Source organism: Lethenteron reissneri, chromosome 39 (genome assembly GCF_015708825.2).
Source record: "Lethenteron reissneri isolate LAM-NWPU_2019-01 chromosome 39, ASM1570882v1, whole genome shotgun sequence".
Classification (NCBI taxonomy): domain Eukaryota; kingdom Metazoa; phylum Chordata; class Hyperoartia; order Petromyzontiformes; family Petromyzontidae; genus Lethenteron; species Lethenteron reissneri.
In genome coordinates, this window is record NC_083817.1 from 4,654,054 (window position 1) to 4,671,579 (window position 17,526).

Sequence of the window (17,526 nt, forward strand, 5' to 3'; positions counted from 1 at the left end):
CGTGCTTGCTTGCGCGCTTACGACCGTGCAAATCTTTCGGTCGTTTTTTAACCCACTTCCCGTGATCCAATCGAGCTGACATTTTGCACACAGACTCGTTGTGCGTGACAATTTATTTTCGTGAAACATTTTTTCCAAAATTTTCCACTTTTTAGGAAAAAAAAAATTTCACTAACACAATCATATATTTTTGCTAAACACAGAAAATTATTCTGGATGTGTGTCAACACACTATAAAAATGAAACTCTTACTCAAGAAAAACAGAAATGAATAAAAAAATAAAACCGATGCCACGCATATAAAGGATTTATAGTGAAAAACTTTGTTTTTACGGGTTAATTTTTTAGCTCGGCGGCATGGGCCCCTCGGGCATGTGGGCAGTTGCACCCCTCCACCACGCTCGATAGCTATACGCCACTGGTGTTCCAACCCACGTGCTGTAGCGTACATGACTTCGGACCTCGCCTGAACTCAGCTGATCAGCCGACACCGTGTGCGTATGTACAGTTGATCATCGATTAATTATCGGGCTGCTTCCAACAATATCCTGTGGCCCCGGGCCGATCCGGCGAAACCACCACGTGCGTGCCAAAAAAAGTTGCTGTGCTTGATTTCATTGTCAAAAATTAAGTACGGTACATCGTACATAGCATAACGACAACTGAAACAATGAAAATACTGCTCGTAAATACATTTTCCATGGCTAATAACTACAGGAATAAAAATAGAAAATGTGCACAGTGCGACCTGGCGAAAAGTGCGTTGTGTAATTTGGCATTCGCACGAGCACCGGTCTAAGGGCTGCATCAGTCCGGCGATCATCAAACACAAGTTGTGGAAACAAGAGCGTAGAGTGGTAAGTACGGTACAGTAAACGAGGGTGAATTTGTGTACGTTTATTTATTCAAATTTCTCATCAAAAATGTAAAACACAAAAATAAACCATGTACATGTCTTGCATGAATGTGCAAAAATTAGCCGGGTGAAGGACAACAAACTGAAGCACACAGACCAATTCCATCAGGATACCGTGCTTGGCTCTGCTGTGTGTAAAGTAAACGTGTGGGAGACGTCTTTGTGCGTTCACGATGCTCTCCACGACGATGGGAATGGCAACAGGCCACTGCGTTGCCGGTATTGTTCCAAATTTGCCAAATTTGAAATATTACGCCACGAATTACTCCATTGGGATTAAACATCGCGACAAACCATTGCTACCCCGACTGCAAAAACGTGGCAGGACCCTCCTGAAAACGAATTTCTTTAGAACTCTGATTCGCACGGTTGGCAACGTACGGTCAGAAACAAGCTCAACACGCAGTACATAAAGTCACGAGACTCGGTGAGACATCCGCGAGTTAACAAACATATCTCTGAACTATTAACAACAAAAACACGAAGTTACACAACTCTCTATTGGCGGCTGCGTGATTAAAACTGACAACCCCATTCAATAAAAGTGTACGACAGAATTAACCCGTTTGTACATCACAAATTACAATCTTCTTGGTTCTTTCGGTAAAGTCACGTAGAAGGGAAATACAGTAATAAAATAATAAAAATAAAACAATCAAATAAATTATTATTTTATTATTTCCCTTCTACGTGACTTTACCGAAAGGACCAAGAAGATGAATCCCTACAGTCGAAACATTACAATTTCGATTTAAAGCTTTCGTGACTGCAGGGATTAATCTTCTTGGTTCTTTCGGTAAAGTCACGTAAAATGGAAATAAGAAGTAAGAAGGGGGCGGGGCGTAAGGAGGCGTGGTGTAAGGAAGGGGGAGGGGCGTAAGAAAGGGGGCGGGGCGTAAGGAAGGGGGAGGGGCGTAAGAAAGGGGGCGGGGCGTAAGGAAGGCTTGGGGAGCATGGAGGGGTTGCTAGCCCCGCCCATCTCCCGGATGTCCCGCCCCGTTAGGTGGAAGTGACGTCACGGAGCGGGAGGCTGGACAGTGAATTTACAAATGGAGCTCAAGTCGGACGTTTTGCGATGGTGCAGTTCGCGAATTGAGTTTGAGACTTTAATTTTCGACAGCCGTAACGAGTTTACTTTGTAACTACGTGGTGGGGAGGGAGGGAGGGGGGTGGAGTCTTAGCGGAGCGACCGGATTCAGTGGTTAAAGCGAGGCGCGAGTGGTTGCGGTGTAATGCATCAGATGGTCCCAAGTTGCATCTTCCTATTTTCCGCGCTTCGTGATGACTGCATTGTACCAACGTGTGCGTGAATATGAAGCGTTGACTGGCGCCAATTTAATGAAATGAAACAGCTTTGCCTCACAGTGCACTCAGCTCGTTGCATAATCGCAATTGCGGTTAATGCAAATCATCTGTTCGTACACTACAGTTTACAGTATTGCGTTCGCTAAACGCAGATCATTGTACAATAATTTAGACTTGGCAACCCGTTTTAAAAGTCGGCATGTAATGAAAGTTACTTGTGCAAAACACGCATCCAGTCGTACGCGTAATAGTCGAATAAACTATACTGAATATCGCAGTACGTAGGGAAAAAATCATGCATATACTCTTTGGTTCTTTCGGTAAAGTCACGTAGTGACGAAAGCTTCAAATCAAGATATTATGCATATGTTAGACGACTGATGGAAGAGACAAGATCAACATGAGACGAGACGAGCGAGAGACATTTACCAGGCGAACCGTGGCCCTGGATCGTGACAACTCATCAAATCTCAGGAGGTGGTGAGAATAGGAGACAAATCTCTGCCCCCTAACAGCCTCTTTTGTCATTTCACTGCTGGATGAGGGCCTCCCACACGCTGTGTGGGTCCTGATGGACATTTGATCATACTTCACCGTGGTCAGTGCGTGTTAGGCGAAGGCTTTGGAACATAGATATTCAGTACAACAACTTGATATTGCTACCACGATTCTCTCGCTGCCCAACACGTGGCCTCTAAGTCACATTCACTTTAAGATGTTTTTTGTTCATGTTTTTGTTTGTTGCGGTTGCAACCGATTCAAGAGCCCAATGGCTCACAGGGCTACACCTAATAAATGAACTTGAACTCTACATGGCAAAGTGTAATGATTACCTGATTGTAGCATTTCATCGCGGGTTTGCTCAAATGTATTGCAGTTACATGAGCCATCGAATTAATATAGCGCAACACAATTGGACGAGTCATCTATTCACCACGGTGTATAATTCGATAAAGTGCTATGAAGGACCATTTCCAAAAACGTCACCAGTTTTACATGTATCCTTATATTTTGTTTTTATGTGGACATGCGCACCGCTGCCAACGCAGTATCGCCATGAAAGTGCTTATTTATTTGCATTTGTCTCCGTCCTCAGATGGAATTGCTTCCGTTGAAGTTGAGCGAGCTGGCGGGAGCTGCCGCGGCCCGACTTGACGTGCGTGCCCTGGAGGATGAACTTCCAGGTATCAGCACGAGATCACGTTACTTGGGCTTTTTTACATGAAGCTACGACGTGTGTGCGAGAGTCAAACGTCGGCGTATAATGGCCCTCCACAGCTGAGCGATCAGATGAGCAACTTGAATCAAAGTATTTAGTCATGTTGCTGTTGTTTTGGCAGTGGCACAAAAGCACAAATAAACACTCGCATTCGTCAATAAAACATCCACTGCACATAGGCAACCTCTATGAGCCCTCTACATGCTTTGAAGGAAGGGCCATTGCCAGAAACGTCGTAAGGTAGTCTTATTGACGGATGTGTTAAGTATTTTTAGTGTGCAACTGGTTACTTACTGTGGAAGACTCCTTTCAAGCAATCTGCTCAGCACTCAGGTGTGAACCCGGGCATTATTAGGTAGCGGTGGGGAGTCTGGGTCTTGTTGGCTGTTTTCACCGGTGATTAGATTCAGGATGGCAACTGTAGGCCACATGAAGTCTACCAGTTTGAAACGGCGCTCTGTCGTAATTTTAGTCGCTGCAAGCATCTTAGCCGCACTAATCGAGTACCCGAGACGAATATTTTCCATTCAGTATGTTGAGGCAAGGCTGTCAATGCAAGGGCCTCTTGAATTAGTAATTCACATGGTCCCTGCAGCTACTGAAATGTATGCAATGCTCTGAATTGTAAAAAAAATTGAATACAGTATTCCTGAATGCAATTGTGATCCCAAATTGTGAAAATGCATCACATTAGATGGGGGGGTGATTCCACCCGAACCTATTTCACCTGCCACGTTTCCGATTTAAAACATTGACCAACGCAGTTACATTTTTCTCATTGTGTTCAATCATGCCAACAATCGCCTCATCATTATAATGGAGGTGATAGATCAGGGTACTTGACAGGTACTTGTCGAGAAGTTAGAAAGCTGAAATTTGGTCGATGGGTCGCTTTTAGGACAAACAACAGGAGCAATCTGAAAATCCGAGATTTTTCATTTTAAGGCCACCAAATCTCAATTTTAAGTGCCCCATAAAAATGTGTGTGCGTGTCATTCAGAAACCGTTAAAAATATAAGATTGTAGTTTGATAGAGCATTAAACGACAAACAAAATGAAAGCGAGAACTATTGTCCTATATTTTATTGTTTGAAATGTTTCGGATTAAAGTGTTTTTCAACGAAAAAATACACATTTTATGATGTTGAAATCTGAATAATTTGTAAACGATAGCCTCCCCTCAGAGTAGTTTATAATTTTTTGTGCTTACTCATAAAAAAGGGAATCTTTAAATTGAGCAGTTTCTGATGGATATGTCTTTAAATATAATAAAGTTGAATAAAGTTGTCAACAATTTCAGTTTTTTTTGGTTGAAAAAACACATTTTTGGAAGAGTTTTGTTAGTGTCTGAGCGTAGATGAGGGTCAAAATCATATCAGCTTAATTATTATACTTATTGAAAACGTTTGCCTGCCGAAGACAGGCTTTATGAACTAGTCTATATTTAAAACTACTGTACATAATTCCTTCCACACTGTTCTAAAAAGAAACTGCATTTTTTGCCACAGCGCTGCCGGTCACAGCACTGCATGACCTTTTGCCGCACCTCAACCTCTTTTACCTGGACCGCCTCCAGGGAGCGTTGCAGAAACAAGGTGAATTCCTCCTTCCTCAAAACGCTGGCGAACAAACCCATGGCGCATTGGAAATCTCAAAGTTAAATTGTTGGGATCAAAGAACCACAACATCCGTGGAGTAACTCGGAAGATAGATGTTTGATTGGGAAACGTTTGTTGTGTATGGGATTGTATTGATACATCAATTGATTTAAATTAATTTCAGGCTACATGCTTCAAATAATGCTTAAGAACCAATTCCTTTCGATTATTGTATACTGGGCATAATTGAAATCATTTCTGTATTCCCGAATCGAAACGCAACGATACATTGTGTGAGCCACCTGCATAAACAGTATATTAACATGCATTAACCACATTCCTTGCCAACAGCACATGGTGACATCTTGCTAAGACCAGGGCTAAATTTATAGCATTTTGCATAGGCATAAAATAACTTGCTTTAGGTGTGGCTTTAGGCGTCATCTGTTGTGATGAATCGTTTGGCAAAGTTCCATTATCAGAGAATATAAATGGTGCAGAGGTATTGTTTCATAATTTTAAACAAATTCCTGACTGCTTTACCACATGTGCTGCTGCTTACAGACATCCTGTGCAAGTGTAAGCTTAATATTTGAATTTGCCTGTGACTAAACCACATGATGTGATGAGGTTTGAAATAGCATTGAAAACTCAACGTAACATCTTTCAAGGAACCTGCCAAACCGAGAGGTAGCTGTCAGTAAAAATGTCAAATCGGGCAAATAAACCAAGTGTCAACAGCATTTCTTTTGAACTTAATATGTTTTTTAAAGATCAGTGCAATTATAAAATGTCTGGGGTTTTTATTTGGGACACCAAGCAAAGTTTGTGAACGTGAAGTTACTGCTGCGCCCCAGGAGTGTCCTTGGAGCCCAAGTGGAAGCAGTTGTGTCAGGAGTTGGTTGGGAAGCAGGTTGGATGCAGGGGCTCAGTGGCGACACAACACAATCACCCACACGACGTAAGTGCTCACACAGCGCATGACACACGCACGACACACGCACACATACGTGACATTTGCTGTTTTTTTTAAGATTGGGTAAGATGTAGTTCTAGAGATTTTGAAGCGTCAATTCGTTTTCGCGAAATTGCATTTTCACTATGTGCAGCCCTTTTGTCAGTCCACTGCTGGACGAGGGTCTCCCCACACACCGTGCTGCAGGTCACGGGGGTTATTTGACCATACTTCACCATGCTGGTCAGTGCGGGATGATTATGAAGCAGACAGGAGACCATAGCAGTACAAAATTGCATTTTGCTATACTACCATCTGCTGCCCACCACATAGCCCAGCAGGTCCTACGACAACCTTTTTTTGCATTGTGGTCACCCATCCGAGCAATATCCAGGTTCAACCCCCTGCTTCACTTACAAGATCTGACAAGTTTGGGCACATTCCAGGTGGATTGGTCACAGGCGCCAATGCAAGTTTAAATCGTTTAACATCTAAATGCAGCTGCATGTCAAGGCCATATACACAGCAGGGACGTGAGCATCACAATGAAACCACCAAAAAGGCATTCTTATTTCCCCCACGGTTCCCTCCCCCCAACACCCCATATAGTTTTGTAACCTTTTGTTAAAGCATCTTGAGATGTTGCATACATTTAAATGGCAGTGATCGACTCAGAAATTGGATTGGGAGCCCATTAGGGGGAATTGAGTATTGTTTTATTCACACGTGGACGCATTCGGCCACTGTCACACAACTTGCAGGAGGGGGAGACCACGTGGCATGAGCGGTTCATGGGCCTGCTCTTCCGCGTCGCGTTGGGCGGCCTGGAGAGTGCCGTGTCCAGGAAGCACCTGGTGCTGCCCTTCACCTCCGACCCTCGCTTCTGCGCGCTGGAGATGTGCGCACCGCACGTGCGCCGCCTCGCCGTAGCCCACCCGCTCGACGCATTCTGCTCGCTGCTGCAGCCGTCGCGAGGGCCCGTCCTTTCCACGCTGGCGCGTACCCTCACTTCGCTCACCTTCAAGCACTTGGGCTTCGATTGTTGCCCGACGCGCGAGCGGCTGGGCGCCGTCGTGCAGTCGCTCTCCAGTCTGCGCGAGGTCTCTTTCGAGCGGTGCCTCACACTGCGGGCAGAGCTGCTCGACTGCGTGCTCGGCGCGTGCGTGGCTTCGGAGCGTGCGGGCAAGCGTGACGAGGCCGAGGCGGTGGAGGAGGCGGGCACTGCCAAGAGGGTACGCTGTGACGCAAGCGCCCCCACGCTCGCGCACTCCGATGCCACAGCAGGTGACGTTGACGATGAAACGGAGCTCCTCTATTCAGATTTATCGCCCGAGGAGCATTGCTGGGACGATAACGACAGCTCGGAGGATCTTTTTGATTTGTCGCTCACCGAGGGGCCAAGGCTGTGTTGTTGCCGTAAAACTCTCATGCCGGTGTCCGTAGCCACCGTGCTCGAATGCCTGGGCATAGAGGCCGTCGACCCTGAGGGCAGTTGCGACTTCTATGCTGGTGGAAGAGGGCCCGGCTGGGATTCGCCCTTCTACTCGCCTGCCAGGACAACGGTCCCCACCGGCCCGTATCGCGCTCCATGCCCCCCGCTGACGGTGACGGTGCTGCGACTCGTTGGCATGCCGCTGTCGGTGCAATGCGTGGCCTACCTGGAGGATGCGCTCTCGCACTGGATCTGTCTCGAGAAGCTCGTGCTCATCGACACCGGTAAGAATGCCGTCATGTGCTCGGGGCAAAGAAGGGCACTCGCCAGACTATCTCCCCCGCTCGCCAACAAAAACCTGGCGCACCGCTAACTTGCGCTCTCATTCACTTCTTCCACTGCGTTTTGGAATAGGAGTGATTCATCTCCTCCAGGTGTCGATATTGAAGTAATTCTTGGTTTTGTTTTTAAATCTCATTTGTTTTTTTTACATCTCATTTGCAGTTTTGTTCGTTCCATCAAGTGCACATGTATTATATCATCTGCAAATTATTTGCATGCATTGTAACACATTCTCATGCGCAGAATAAAATGCATGTACCTCAAGCATAAGAATCGATTTAAATATTTAGGAATAATTGCACGAAAAAGGTTTGCAATGTGTGTTCAATATGGATTTCGCTAACTCCCGTTATGACGCATGTGAACACAACTTACAGATACCGATCCTTTGGCGTAAGCATTGTACATGTACTCACTTTCCCAGCTCATTGTTTTGCCAATTGCACCGTCCCGTGCTCATGTGCAGAGCTGGAGAACCGCTTGCTGTGCGTGCTGCACGCGCTGCGCCGCCTATCGCGTCTGCCGGCGACGCGGTTCTCTCACCTAGACCTGCGCGACGACGCCCTCGCCGTTCCCATGCTCACCGTGGCGGGCTGCGTGCTCAGCTACTTCCCGCGGCTGCGCTCTCTGCTGCTGGCGACGGTGCTGCCCGTCGTCAGCCCCGGCGTGCCCCTGCAGGGCTGCCGCCTGCGTGGGGCCCTGCCGCCCTGCCAGCTGAGGGAGCTCTCGCTATGCAGCTGCAGCAGAGAGGTGAACCTAGGGCGGCTGCTGGAGCTACTGGAGGCCACACGTGGCTTGCTGCGATGCGTGAGCCTGCGCGGCAGGACGCTGGCGCACCGCGACGACCTCGCCACGGTGCTGCGCTCGCTGGCGGCGCCCGGGAACCGCCTCGACTCCCTGCGGCTGGAGGACATGGGCACGAGGCTGGACCTGGACACGCTGGCGGAGGCCGTGAGGGCCACTCGCATTAGCGAGCTGGCGCTGAGACACTGCCCGCCATCTTTCGAGGCTAACGCACCGCGGTGGGACGGCTTGGCGCTCGCCCTCCGGCAGAACGCCAACCTGCGCCGGCTGGTGCTGGCGAGGAACCGGCTGGGACGGGAGGGGCTGCGTGTCCTCGCCTCCCTCTTCAGCGAGGGGGCGGCTTGCCGCGTCGCACACCTCGACGTCAGCTTCAACTGCCTGCCACCCGACGCGCTCCTGGAGTTTGCGCTGGCGCTGGGGGGCGAGGGGTCTGCGTCGCGCCGCCTGGAGGTGCTGGACATCACCGGAAACCGGCTGCTGCGCGAGCCGGCGGTGGCGCAGCGTGCATTAGTGATGCTGCGCAGTCGCGTGGATCACGTGTTGCACGATGACTGGGACGCGACTCACGCCTTTGCCGACCACGTGAGCGTTATGTGAGCGATCGCGTGTCCCAGAGAGAGAGTTGGGAGGAGGTGATCAGCAAGTCAACCCGGTTAGGGGCCATCCATTTAGTAGGTACGCATGGAGAGGGGGGGTTAACCCAAATGCGTACGCTTGCGTATGGGGGGTCTACTGACAATGTACGTACGCATAGGAAACGGGGGGGGGGTTGGGGGGGGGAAGCATTGATAATAATGTCTACATTGGCCTTCAAATGAGCCACAGTTCAGTTTCTTCAGCTGTCAGACAAGTACTACCGGGAGAAGTGGGACTGTGGGAAAGGTGTCACTTGTATGCCACCGTACCCCTGACTGCAAGCCATCACGCAGCTCAGCAAAATAAGTGGCCAAGGTACGCAACTTAATTCTTTAATGCAGCCGGTGGTGGACTATCTGTTTACTTAGACACGTTAATATTTTTAATCCTTGATCGTTTCTGCGTGGATTAAATATCGGCCGTTCTATAGGATTCGGGGGGGGGGAAATGCGTCAAGCATACATACGCAGGTGGGGGGGGTGGGTGTAAAAAGTACACGTGCGTACAGGGAGGGGGGGGGGGGGTCAAGTTTTGACAGATTTTTGCGTACGTACTAAATGAATAGCCCCTTAGCCGCTCAGAGAATGCTTTGTAAACAGTCCATTAGGATCCAGGGGTAGTTGATAGTAGCAGATCGAGCAGTCGACAAACTCTGCTTCTGTTTTCCAGTCTCGCGGTGGCGCTCGCAGGTAGATTCATTGAGTAACTGGGAGTTGAGACGGCGTTGGCTTCACCAGCGTTGTGCCCACCCAACGGGCACTCCTCTAGTCCACGCAGCTTCTCAGGAGAACTGGTCTCGTGGGAGGGAGCCCAGCGCCTGTGCATTGTCACATATTGCTTGCGCATTGCAGTTTGGATTTTTCTATCCACACTTATCGTAAGAGACTGGAAGACCCCCTCCTCCAACTGAAGCAATTACCCAACCTTGCTTGGGCCTAGATTCGATTACTTTCAGTATCACCTCTGGTGGCACAACTGGTGTCACAATATTTAAAACACAAATCTGAAATTTTACAATCAGTAGGTTGCCACGTAAGTATGTTATTTTTCCATTTCGAGAAAGCAAGACCAAATTTTTGCGAGCTTAGGTGGTACTGATATTTGCTCTGACCCATGGACTAAAATTAGTATTGCACTCAAAACGATGTACAAAACACACACACATTTCATAAAGATTACGTGTATACAACTATAGTTTTGTTGAATTTATTTTGTCAAAACATTTTTTTACAATGTTTACAGTAATTGAGTGTCTACTGATTTTTCCTTTTATAAGCTAGTCTTTGACTTTTATTTTTAAACGCACAATTTACGTCCTCGAAATAACGGGAGTTGGATCATACCCGTGTTCCCCTTCATAACAGGGTTTTTTGGAAGCCCATACAAAATTTCACAAATGTTGGGAATCAAATCGAAGCTCATGCTTGCAAATTCCCAGAGATTGAATGTCGTGCATACCGACGCCGACTTGGTTGTTATCCTTGCCTCGACGCTGCACGGGAACGCCACGTACCAGGGGGTGCACCGCAGCTCCGAACATAGCTTTAATGTCTATTTAATTACTTGATACCCTGATTAGTACGTGTTGTTAGTGTTTTAATGTGAACGCCAATTGTTGAGCACTAAAACGCAAAATTACAAGCTATAATTTGTCCTATCTTTACAATCTGTCATTCATTTCTCCTGGACAAAAACGGGGTTTTGATGAGAAAGTGCATATACGGGGCTGTGGGAAAACAATCGCCAACCCACCCACAAATTGGCCCATTATTTCAAGGACGCGATTTACTCAATTCCTATTTACCTGTTACTTCTACGTGTGACACTACGCACTGGGCAGGGCTCCCCAATTGCCAAGGCGTCGGCGGGTGGGTAGCGGACCGCAACCGCTCCAGCGATTTCACAGATCCGGGCTGGCGTGGCGCGACAGGTCACGGATGGCTCGCTTCATGTTGGGAGCGACTGCGGAGAGACGGAATATTATCATCGCACATTCACACTGCAACCCCGTGGCTCAAACAGTTCATAACCTCCCAAGAACAATGCCTTGTTTTTTCTGAAGGTGCCATTGCCCACAAAACCATATTGATTCTTCTTCTTGGTTCTTTCGGTAAAGTCACGTAGAAAGAACAAAGAAGATGAATCCCTGAAGTCACGAAAGCTTTAAATCGAAACATTGATTCTATTTCAAGACCACGGTGCTGTTGACGAACATGTCGAGTCTCTGGTGTGCAATGGGGGTCACTCACTCTCCTCGTCTGGGAAGAGGTAGTAATACTTGTACTTGGCAGTGCCGTGGACGTTGTAAATCTCGGGGTGCACGATGCCCATGTAGTCTTGGGCAGGGGGGGTGGAGACGAGAGGACAAAACGAGGCATCAAAAATTAACCCGTAAAAACAAAGTTTTTCACTATAAATCCTTTATATGCGTGGCGGCTAGAGTCCTCTCGTCCTCTGGCTTGAGATGGATGCCACCTATGGGTCAGATGATTGTCTGCAGTATTAAACAATTGGTAATTAAATATTTAATTTGTTTTCCCTAAACAGTGTAAAATGTAGGAATTTTTTTTTCACGAACATTAATTGTCTCGCACAACGAGTCTGTGTGCAAAATGTCAGCTCGATTGGATCACGGGAAGTGGGTTAAAAAACGACCGAAAGATTTGCACGGTCGTAAGCAAGCAAGCAAGCACGCAAGCACGCAAGCAAGCGAACTTAATATAAAGGATTTAAAAAGGGAGCGGAATTCTGCCCAACGGGGGTACTGCAGGTGCCAGGGCAGTCCACCTGGGGGCGCGCGTGGCCAAGCAAAGGCTTTTGAAAAGACGGTTGCGGGACAATGCACAATGCGTCGGCAAGAAAGGGTACGTTTCCCGACCGTGTTTACGGGCCTGTACCGCGTGTCGTTTGGCACGATGTCCGACCTTTCGGCCCCACTTGCTGGGAGCTTCTTGAGCAAACATTGGCCATCGTGCGGAACAATTTGCAGTGCAACTCAAACATCCAAGAGCTGAATCGGCGAAACCGTAAAAACCTACATCGCAATGAAGGGTCTGTCTCACCATATGCATATAAAGTAACGTACTGTTCAATCAGCCTTTGACCCGACTGCATCAGCATTTTCCAGCGGCAGCAGTTTAAAGCTGCGAACGTCTGAACCCGGGTCTAACTTCGGAAGGCAAAACTGGGTCTAGAACAGTGGTTCTTAACCTGGGGTGCGAGATGCCCTTTCTGGAGGGTGCGAGGCATGGACAGATTTTTTGAGAAGGTAAATCATCAAAGACACAAATTAAGCATGGGCACTAAGTACAACTACTTTGTGTCATCAAACCATATGTATTTATTAACATACATTATTTTTACGATTGAGAACCAATAAGAGGTGCAAGGCTGCAGTCAAGGTTAAGAACCACTGCTCTAGACTATGCAAGGCTTACATTTGATTGGGGTTATGGAGCACGTTGCCATCGTGAATAAGAGGAACGGAGGTGGAAGAGCACTTGTATTATTTTAAGCCAAAAAGTCCCCATTGCTACATGAGGTTGGCTGCTCCGATTGTATTCGTTTACTTTCACCGTCTATTTTACTGTCACATCCACCATCCATAGACTTTTATACAGACCCTTAGAATTGCATAGAGAGACCCATCGACTCACATGCCGTTTACATGATCTACAGACTTGCACAAAGAGCCATGAGGTGCACAGACTCGCATGATCCACATTGCGTTTTAGTCTGTGCCTCTTTTCTCGGGCACATCTTCATTCGTCATATCTCATTCCCCCCCACATCCTTCTCACCCCTCGGTCACCCTGTACTCCTCCTGCCGGCTAACAGGCTGGAGTAGACATCTCCATAGCCCTTGTCATTACATGCCCATTGTAAGAGAGCAGTTGTGTGTGCCGAGTAAATCACATCTCCGGCCGTCTCACCGAGAAAGAGGATGCGGGGAACGTATCTTCCATCCGGAGCAAATGTATCGTCCAGGGGTTCATCCTTGGTTGGGAGAGGGAGGTGGAGGTGGAATTGGGCGACATGGAGGTTAGCGAGTCTTGAGACTCTGCGAGGCTTTACTGGCTAAATACATTATATTTCCCATGCCGTCTTGTATTTTGGACCAAGATTAAACAAAGATTAAACAAAACCGGGTCTACTTGGCCATTCCTCTTCACGCCTTCTCGCTGCCTCCCTCCTCCAGCTCAGCCGCTCGCCACTTACATACGGACTCGCCCTTGTCTCTCGAGTTCCCATCTGGAAACTAAAAAAACTATAACCTACTAAACTAAACTAAAAAATTATTTGACCAGGCAAGGCTCACTGAGCTTTATAGCTCTTTTCTAGAAGCGTCCTGGCCACAAATGATAGCTCAACAAGCGGCTTATCATGTGGAAATGTATATCAGCCAAATAATCTAAACGCGTGTTTCTAAATGTGGAGTAAATACCCGGAGAACCCAGCGAAAAATCCACGCGATCACGAGGAGAACACGCAAACTCCACATATACAGGTGTCAGGGTGGGCGATCGAACCCACGACCTCCTGTATACCAGGCGAGGCAGTTAACATCTCGCCATCTTGGCACCATGTATGCAAAGTGGACGAGACCACACCATCAATCTGGACAGAGTGGCACCCTGGGGTAAGTGACCAAGGGGAAGACCTCAAAAGTCAGATGATGCTGATGGGGGTGGTGATTGAGACTGTAATAACGGCCCTGAAATGGCTGTGTAACAAGGGGAATATCTAAAGTCAGATTGTTGGTGGTGATTAAATATTTTTTGTAACAACTGGGATCTGGTGGGAAGAAGAAAGCGTGGGCCGTTTGGCAGAGTGGAGGACACTCACGAAGAGGTTGACGAAAACCATGTGGTGGCTGAGCCTCAAGATCTCCCTGGAGTGAGCGAAGCGGGGTCTGAGGACTGCACGCACAGACACGACGGGAACATCGTGTGCACACTGGACATCTGTGGAGAAAGCTTCATAGCTCATCGGATTCCTCCGGTATAAAATAAATATTCTGATTCTGACACACGAGCACCGATGGTTACCAACCATTTATAGGACTTTGCGGGTAAGTCAACAGTGGTTGTCCTATGGATAGACTCGCCCCTGCCAAACGGAATGTGTAATTTCTATCACTGGCTCGGGGCTGACTTAGAAATAATCTCTTGCGAGTGTGTGAGCAGTGTGTGTGACCCCATCATAACGTTGCAGACGTTAAATTTCGATTTAAAGCTTTCGTGACTGCCCGGATTCATCTTCTTGGTTCTTTCGGTAAAGTCACGTAGAATGGAAATAATAAAATAATAAAAATAAAACATAATAAAATTCTTCTCACGACGTTTCGGCCACAACGCAAGCAGCCGTCCTCAGGTGACCGAAACGTCGTGAGAATTATTTTATTATGTTTTATTTTTATTATTTTATTATTTCCATTCTACGTGACTTTACCGAAAGAACCAAGAAGTTGCAGACATTATTTCAGTCTCTCAGCCTTCCAGAGCGACTTATTTCATTAACTCGTCCCCACAATACGTGTTAACGTTACACGATGCTCAAGAGATTTGACACTTGAACATTTTAACAAAACAATTACTTGGCGACGCTGCTGCTGCTGCATTGGCCAGTGGCGCACGGGGACAAATAACAAACTCGCCACATTGGTCAATAACACTGTGGCCTTAAAAAGAAAAAGTCTACAATAGGTGACGTCTCGGGTCATGGTACTTCCCTACTGCAACATCGAGAGGCCGTGGGAAAGGGCCACTGTTCGAAAACATTGCCCATTATATATTTGTTTCCCTCTCTCTCTTTTTAAGGCCAAAGTGTCGTTGACGAGTTTTCTTAAACATTTCGGTTTTATAACATGGCAATTGACAGGCGTGCCCCCCCTTGGGTGTGGATGAAGGTGGCGTAATGCGGATACTTCAGAAAGTAGCCGCGACATCCAGGGCCTTTTCCCAACGCACGGTGGCACGCCGCGGGCAATGCGACGGCCACGAATGCAAATGTCTCATCTCGTGGCAATATTTCCGTTGAAGACGTGCGCCCGATGACCACGAGCTCACCTTTGCACATGGGGCACCAGTGCTTGTGAATGAGCATGAGGATGGGTTTACCACTGCAAGGGGGGAGGGGGGGCGGGAGCAGAGGACGCACACACCACGTCTCATCAGACAATTTGGAAGCCCACCCCACGAAGATAAGCTCGTCGGTTCTACCCAGGGTGGAAAACGGATGCTCGATAAACACATGTCTCGAACTGTGGTTGCCATAGTATAATTGACGTATACTAAATGTTTTGGGTGGGCGTCAGTCGGGATGAATGTGACGTGAAACAATTACGGAATATGAAAATAAATAGCAAGTGGCTATCGACGCAGTATATATACCCCGGGCTTCCTTCCCGTGCTGGAAACTACACATGGTCGATACTGCCACCATCTGCCACCCCAGGTGGTTAAAAACAAACCCTTCGTTCATAGGCTAAGGAGGACAGAGTTGAAGCAGTCGAGTTGAGATGGCGATGCGATATTATCAGCAGTGGATAGAGCAAGGAGTGATAACAACTACACCACCACTCCATCCACCCACGTGCTCCCTCCATGCTCACAATTCTTCCGCCTCCTCCAAGGCGTCGCCCAGAGTGTGGCTCCAGTTGTAGTGACTCCCGAAACCTGCAGGTGGATAAGGAGGTGGAGGGTGGCGAAGATTCATCGTGAAGGCGTGGAAACGACGCGCGGGACACTTCGTGGCTCAGAGCGCGGTGCCGTGCCGGCATCGCCGAGATTTTTGGGATCGAATCCTGGGTTTCAGATTAAGCCGGGTCCGAAAGTGTAAGTAGTTGATGGTTCGCAGCACGGACACTCTGTCTGCACACACAAAATAAAAAATGTATTCGGGGTTGTACGTAATTTGCCCAAATCCCAGCTCTGAGAAGAGAACGAAACTAATCGATTTGCATGCCGTGGAGCGAATATAATGTACTCTCCGCACGAGGGCTGGTGCTGCCCCCTAACGTGGATTAGAGGACAACTTGAAGAGTTCTCTGACGCAGTTTGATAAGATCTCGTTCCGCGCTGACGTCTCGGACTCCGGTTGACTGCGTCGCCTGCAAGAATTCGTAATGGGACCGCTCCACTCATGGCGACGTTTGGGATGAAGATACAAAGACCTTGACAAATGTATTATTTTTCCCCCCATTCAGCGCACGACACATTAATCGAATCACGTGTGCAAAGAATCGATTTGTTTTAATATTTGTATACGCAGTGGGTTCGCATAACAGCAGCAGCCACTAGAGGCCGTTAGATTCACCACAGGGTCAAAAATTGATTATTGAACCAAATCAAAAATTGAAAGTCGTGGATGGGGAATTATTACTACCCTGATGATGGATGATTATTATTAAAACTATCTATGGAAGTGTTACGTTTATAGTATTTGGCTGTTATAAATTTTCACGTGCTACGCCACTTCGTTGGGCTATCATTTGTGGCCAGGTCGCTTCTGAACGTAAGTTCTGTAGCTCAATGGGCCTTAAACTGGCCAAATAAATAAAAACACAGGTAGTTAGTTCGTTTTTCGTGAAACGCGCACTCCGTCCAGATTCATTTAAAATCAGACGCTCACCGTGATCCAAGCCGCCGGGACAAGACTCCTCCAGCGGGGCAGCTCGTAATCCGCAGGGAAACATCACCACCACCGTCACCGCCGTCATCACCGCCGCCGTCATCATCACAGTCGCCATCGTCAGCACGCCGAGCGACGGCATTCTACGAGAGATGCGCTCAGTCGTACTGTGGTGTTGGAACTCTCTCGCTCCGATCAAACCCAGCGTGTCCGGGGTCAGGAGGGAGCCTTCAAGTGGATGTCACTACGCCAGCTGTTGGTCCCTTCTCTCTCTCACCCTCCCACTTCGCAATTCCAATTCCTCCTATTTTTAAATCAATATCCCACAATCCCCCACCCCCATCTCCCTCTTCTCAGTCTCGTGCACGCACTCACTCTCTCCACGTCTACCCATATCCCCTGCATCTCACTCCAAGTCCATCTCTCGCCCTCACTCTCCCTCTTCTCCACGTTTCACCAATCGACCCTGCATCTCACTCCAAGTCCATCTCTCATTCCCTCTCACCCCCTCCGAGCTGCTTGAGAGGACACGTGGAGGCCACTCACGCGGTCGATTTGTGGATTTTTTTTTTGGGGTCTGGACAGATCGAAGTGGAGAGAATTTCGCAACAGCGATGCCATCACACAGCTCACGAGCTTGTATCTCCGAGTACGGTAAAATATATAGCCCATGAGCCCAGAGAAGAT

At 47.8% G+C, this 17,526-nt stretch overlaps 2 protein-coding genes across 3 annotated transcripts; one reads left to right on the forward strand and one right to left on the reverse strand.

Annotated features, from left to right (window-relative positions):
• The first annotated feature begins 1,966 nt into the window (after positions 1-1,966).
• LRRC41 (leucine rich repeat containing 41) lies at positions 1,967-9,639 on the forward strand. 2 transcript variants are annotated; one of them, XM_061567689.1, is made up of 7 exons: positions 1,967-1,994; positions 2,595-2,698; positions 3,318-3,405; positions 4,949-5,035; positions 5,896-5,999; positions 6,755-7,709; positions 8,234-9,639. In XM_061567689.1, the coding sequence occupies exons 3-7, from the start codon at positions 3,318-3,320 to the stop codon at positions 9,166-9,168; spliced, it is 2,169 nt and encodes a 722-aa protein (XP_061423673.1). In that variant the 5' UTR covers positions 1,967-1,994; positions 2,595-2,698; the 3' UTR covers positions 9,169-9,639. The 2 variants fall into 2 exon arrangements, with proteins under 2 accessions (XP_061423673.1, XP_061423672.1); XM_061567688.1 differs by lacking the exon at positions 1,967-1,994 and having other exon boundaries at positions 2,050-2,701.
• A 758-nt stretch (positions 9,640-10,397) lies between these two features.
• Positions 10,398-17,114, reverse strand: LOC133352024 (thioredoxin domain-containing protein 12-like). Its single transcript, XM_061567733.1, has 7 exons — positions 16,840-17,114; positions 15,821-15,884; positions 15,276-15,328; positions 14,053-14,126; positions 13,140-13,203; positions 11,457-11,543; positions 10,398-11,169 (listed from the first exon to the last, which is right to left on the reverse strand). The coding sequence occupies exons 1-7, from the start codon at positions 16,979-16,981 to the stop codon at positions 11,108-11,110; spliced, it is 546 nt and encodes a 181-aa protein (XP_061423717.1). The 5' UTR covers positions 16,982-17,114; the 3' UTR covers positions 10,398-11,107.
• Positions 17,115-17,526: the final 412 nt, after the last annotated feature.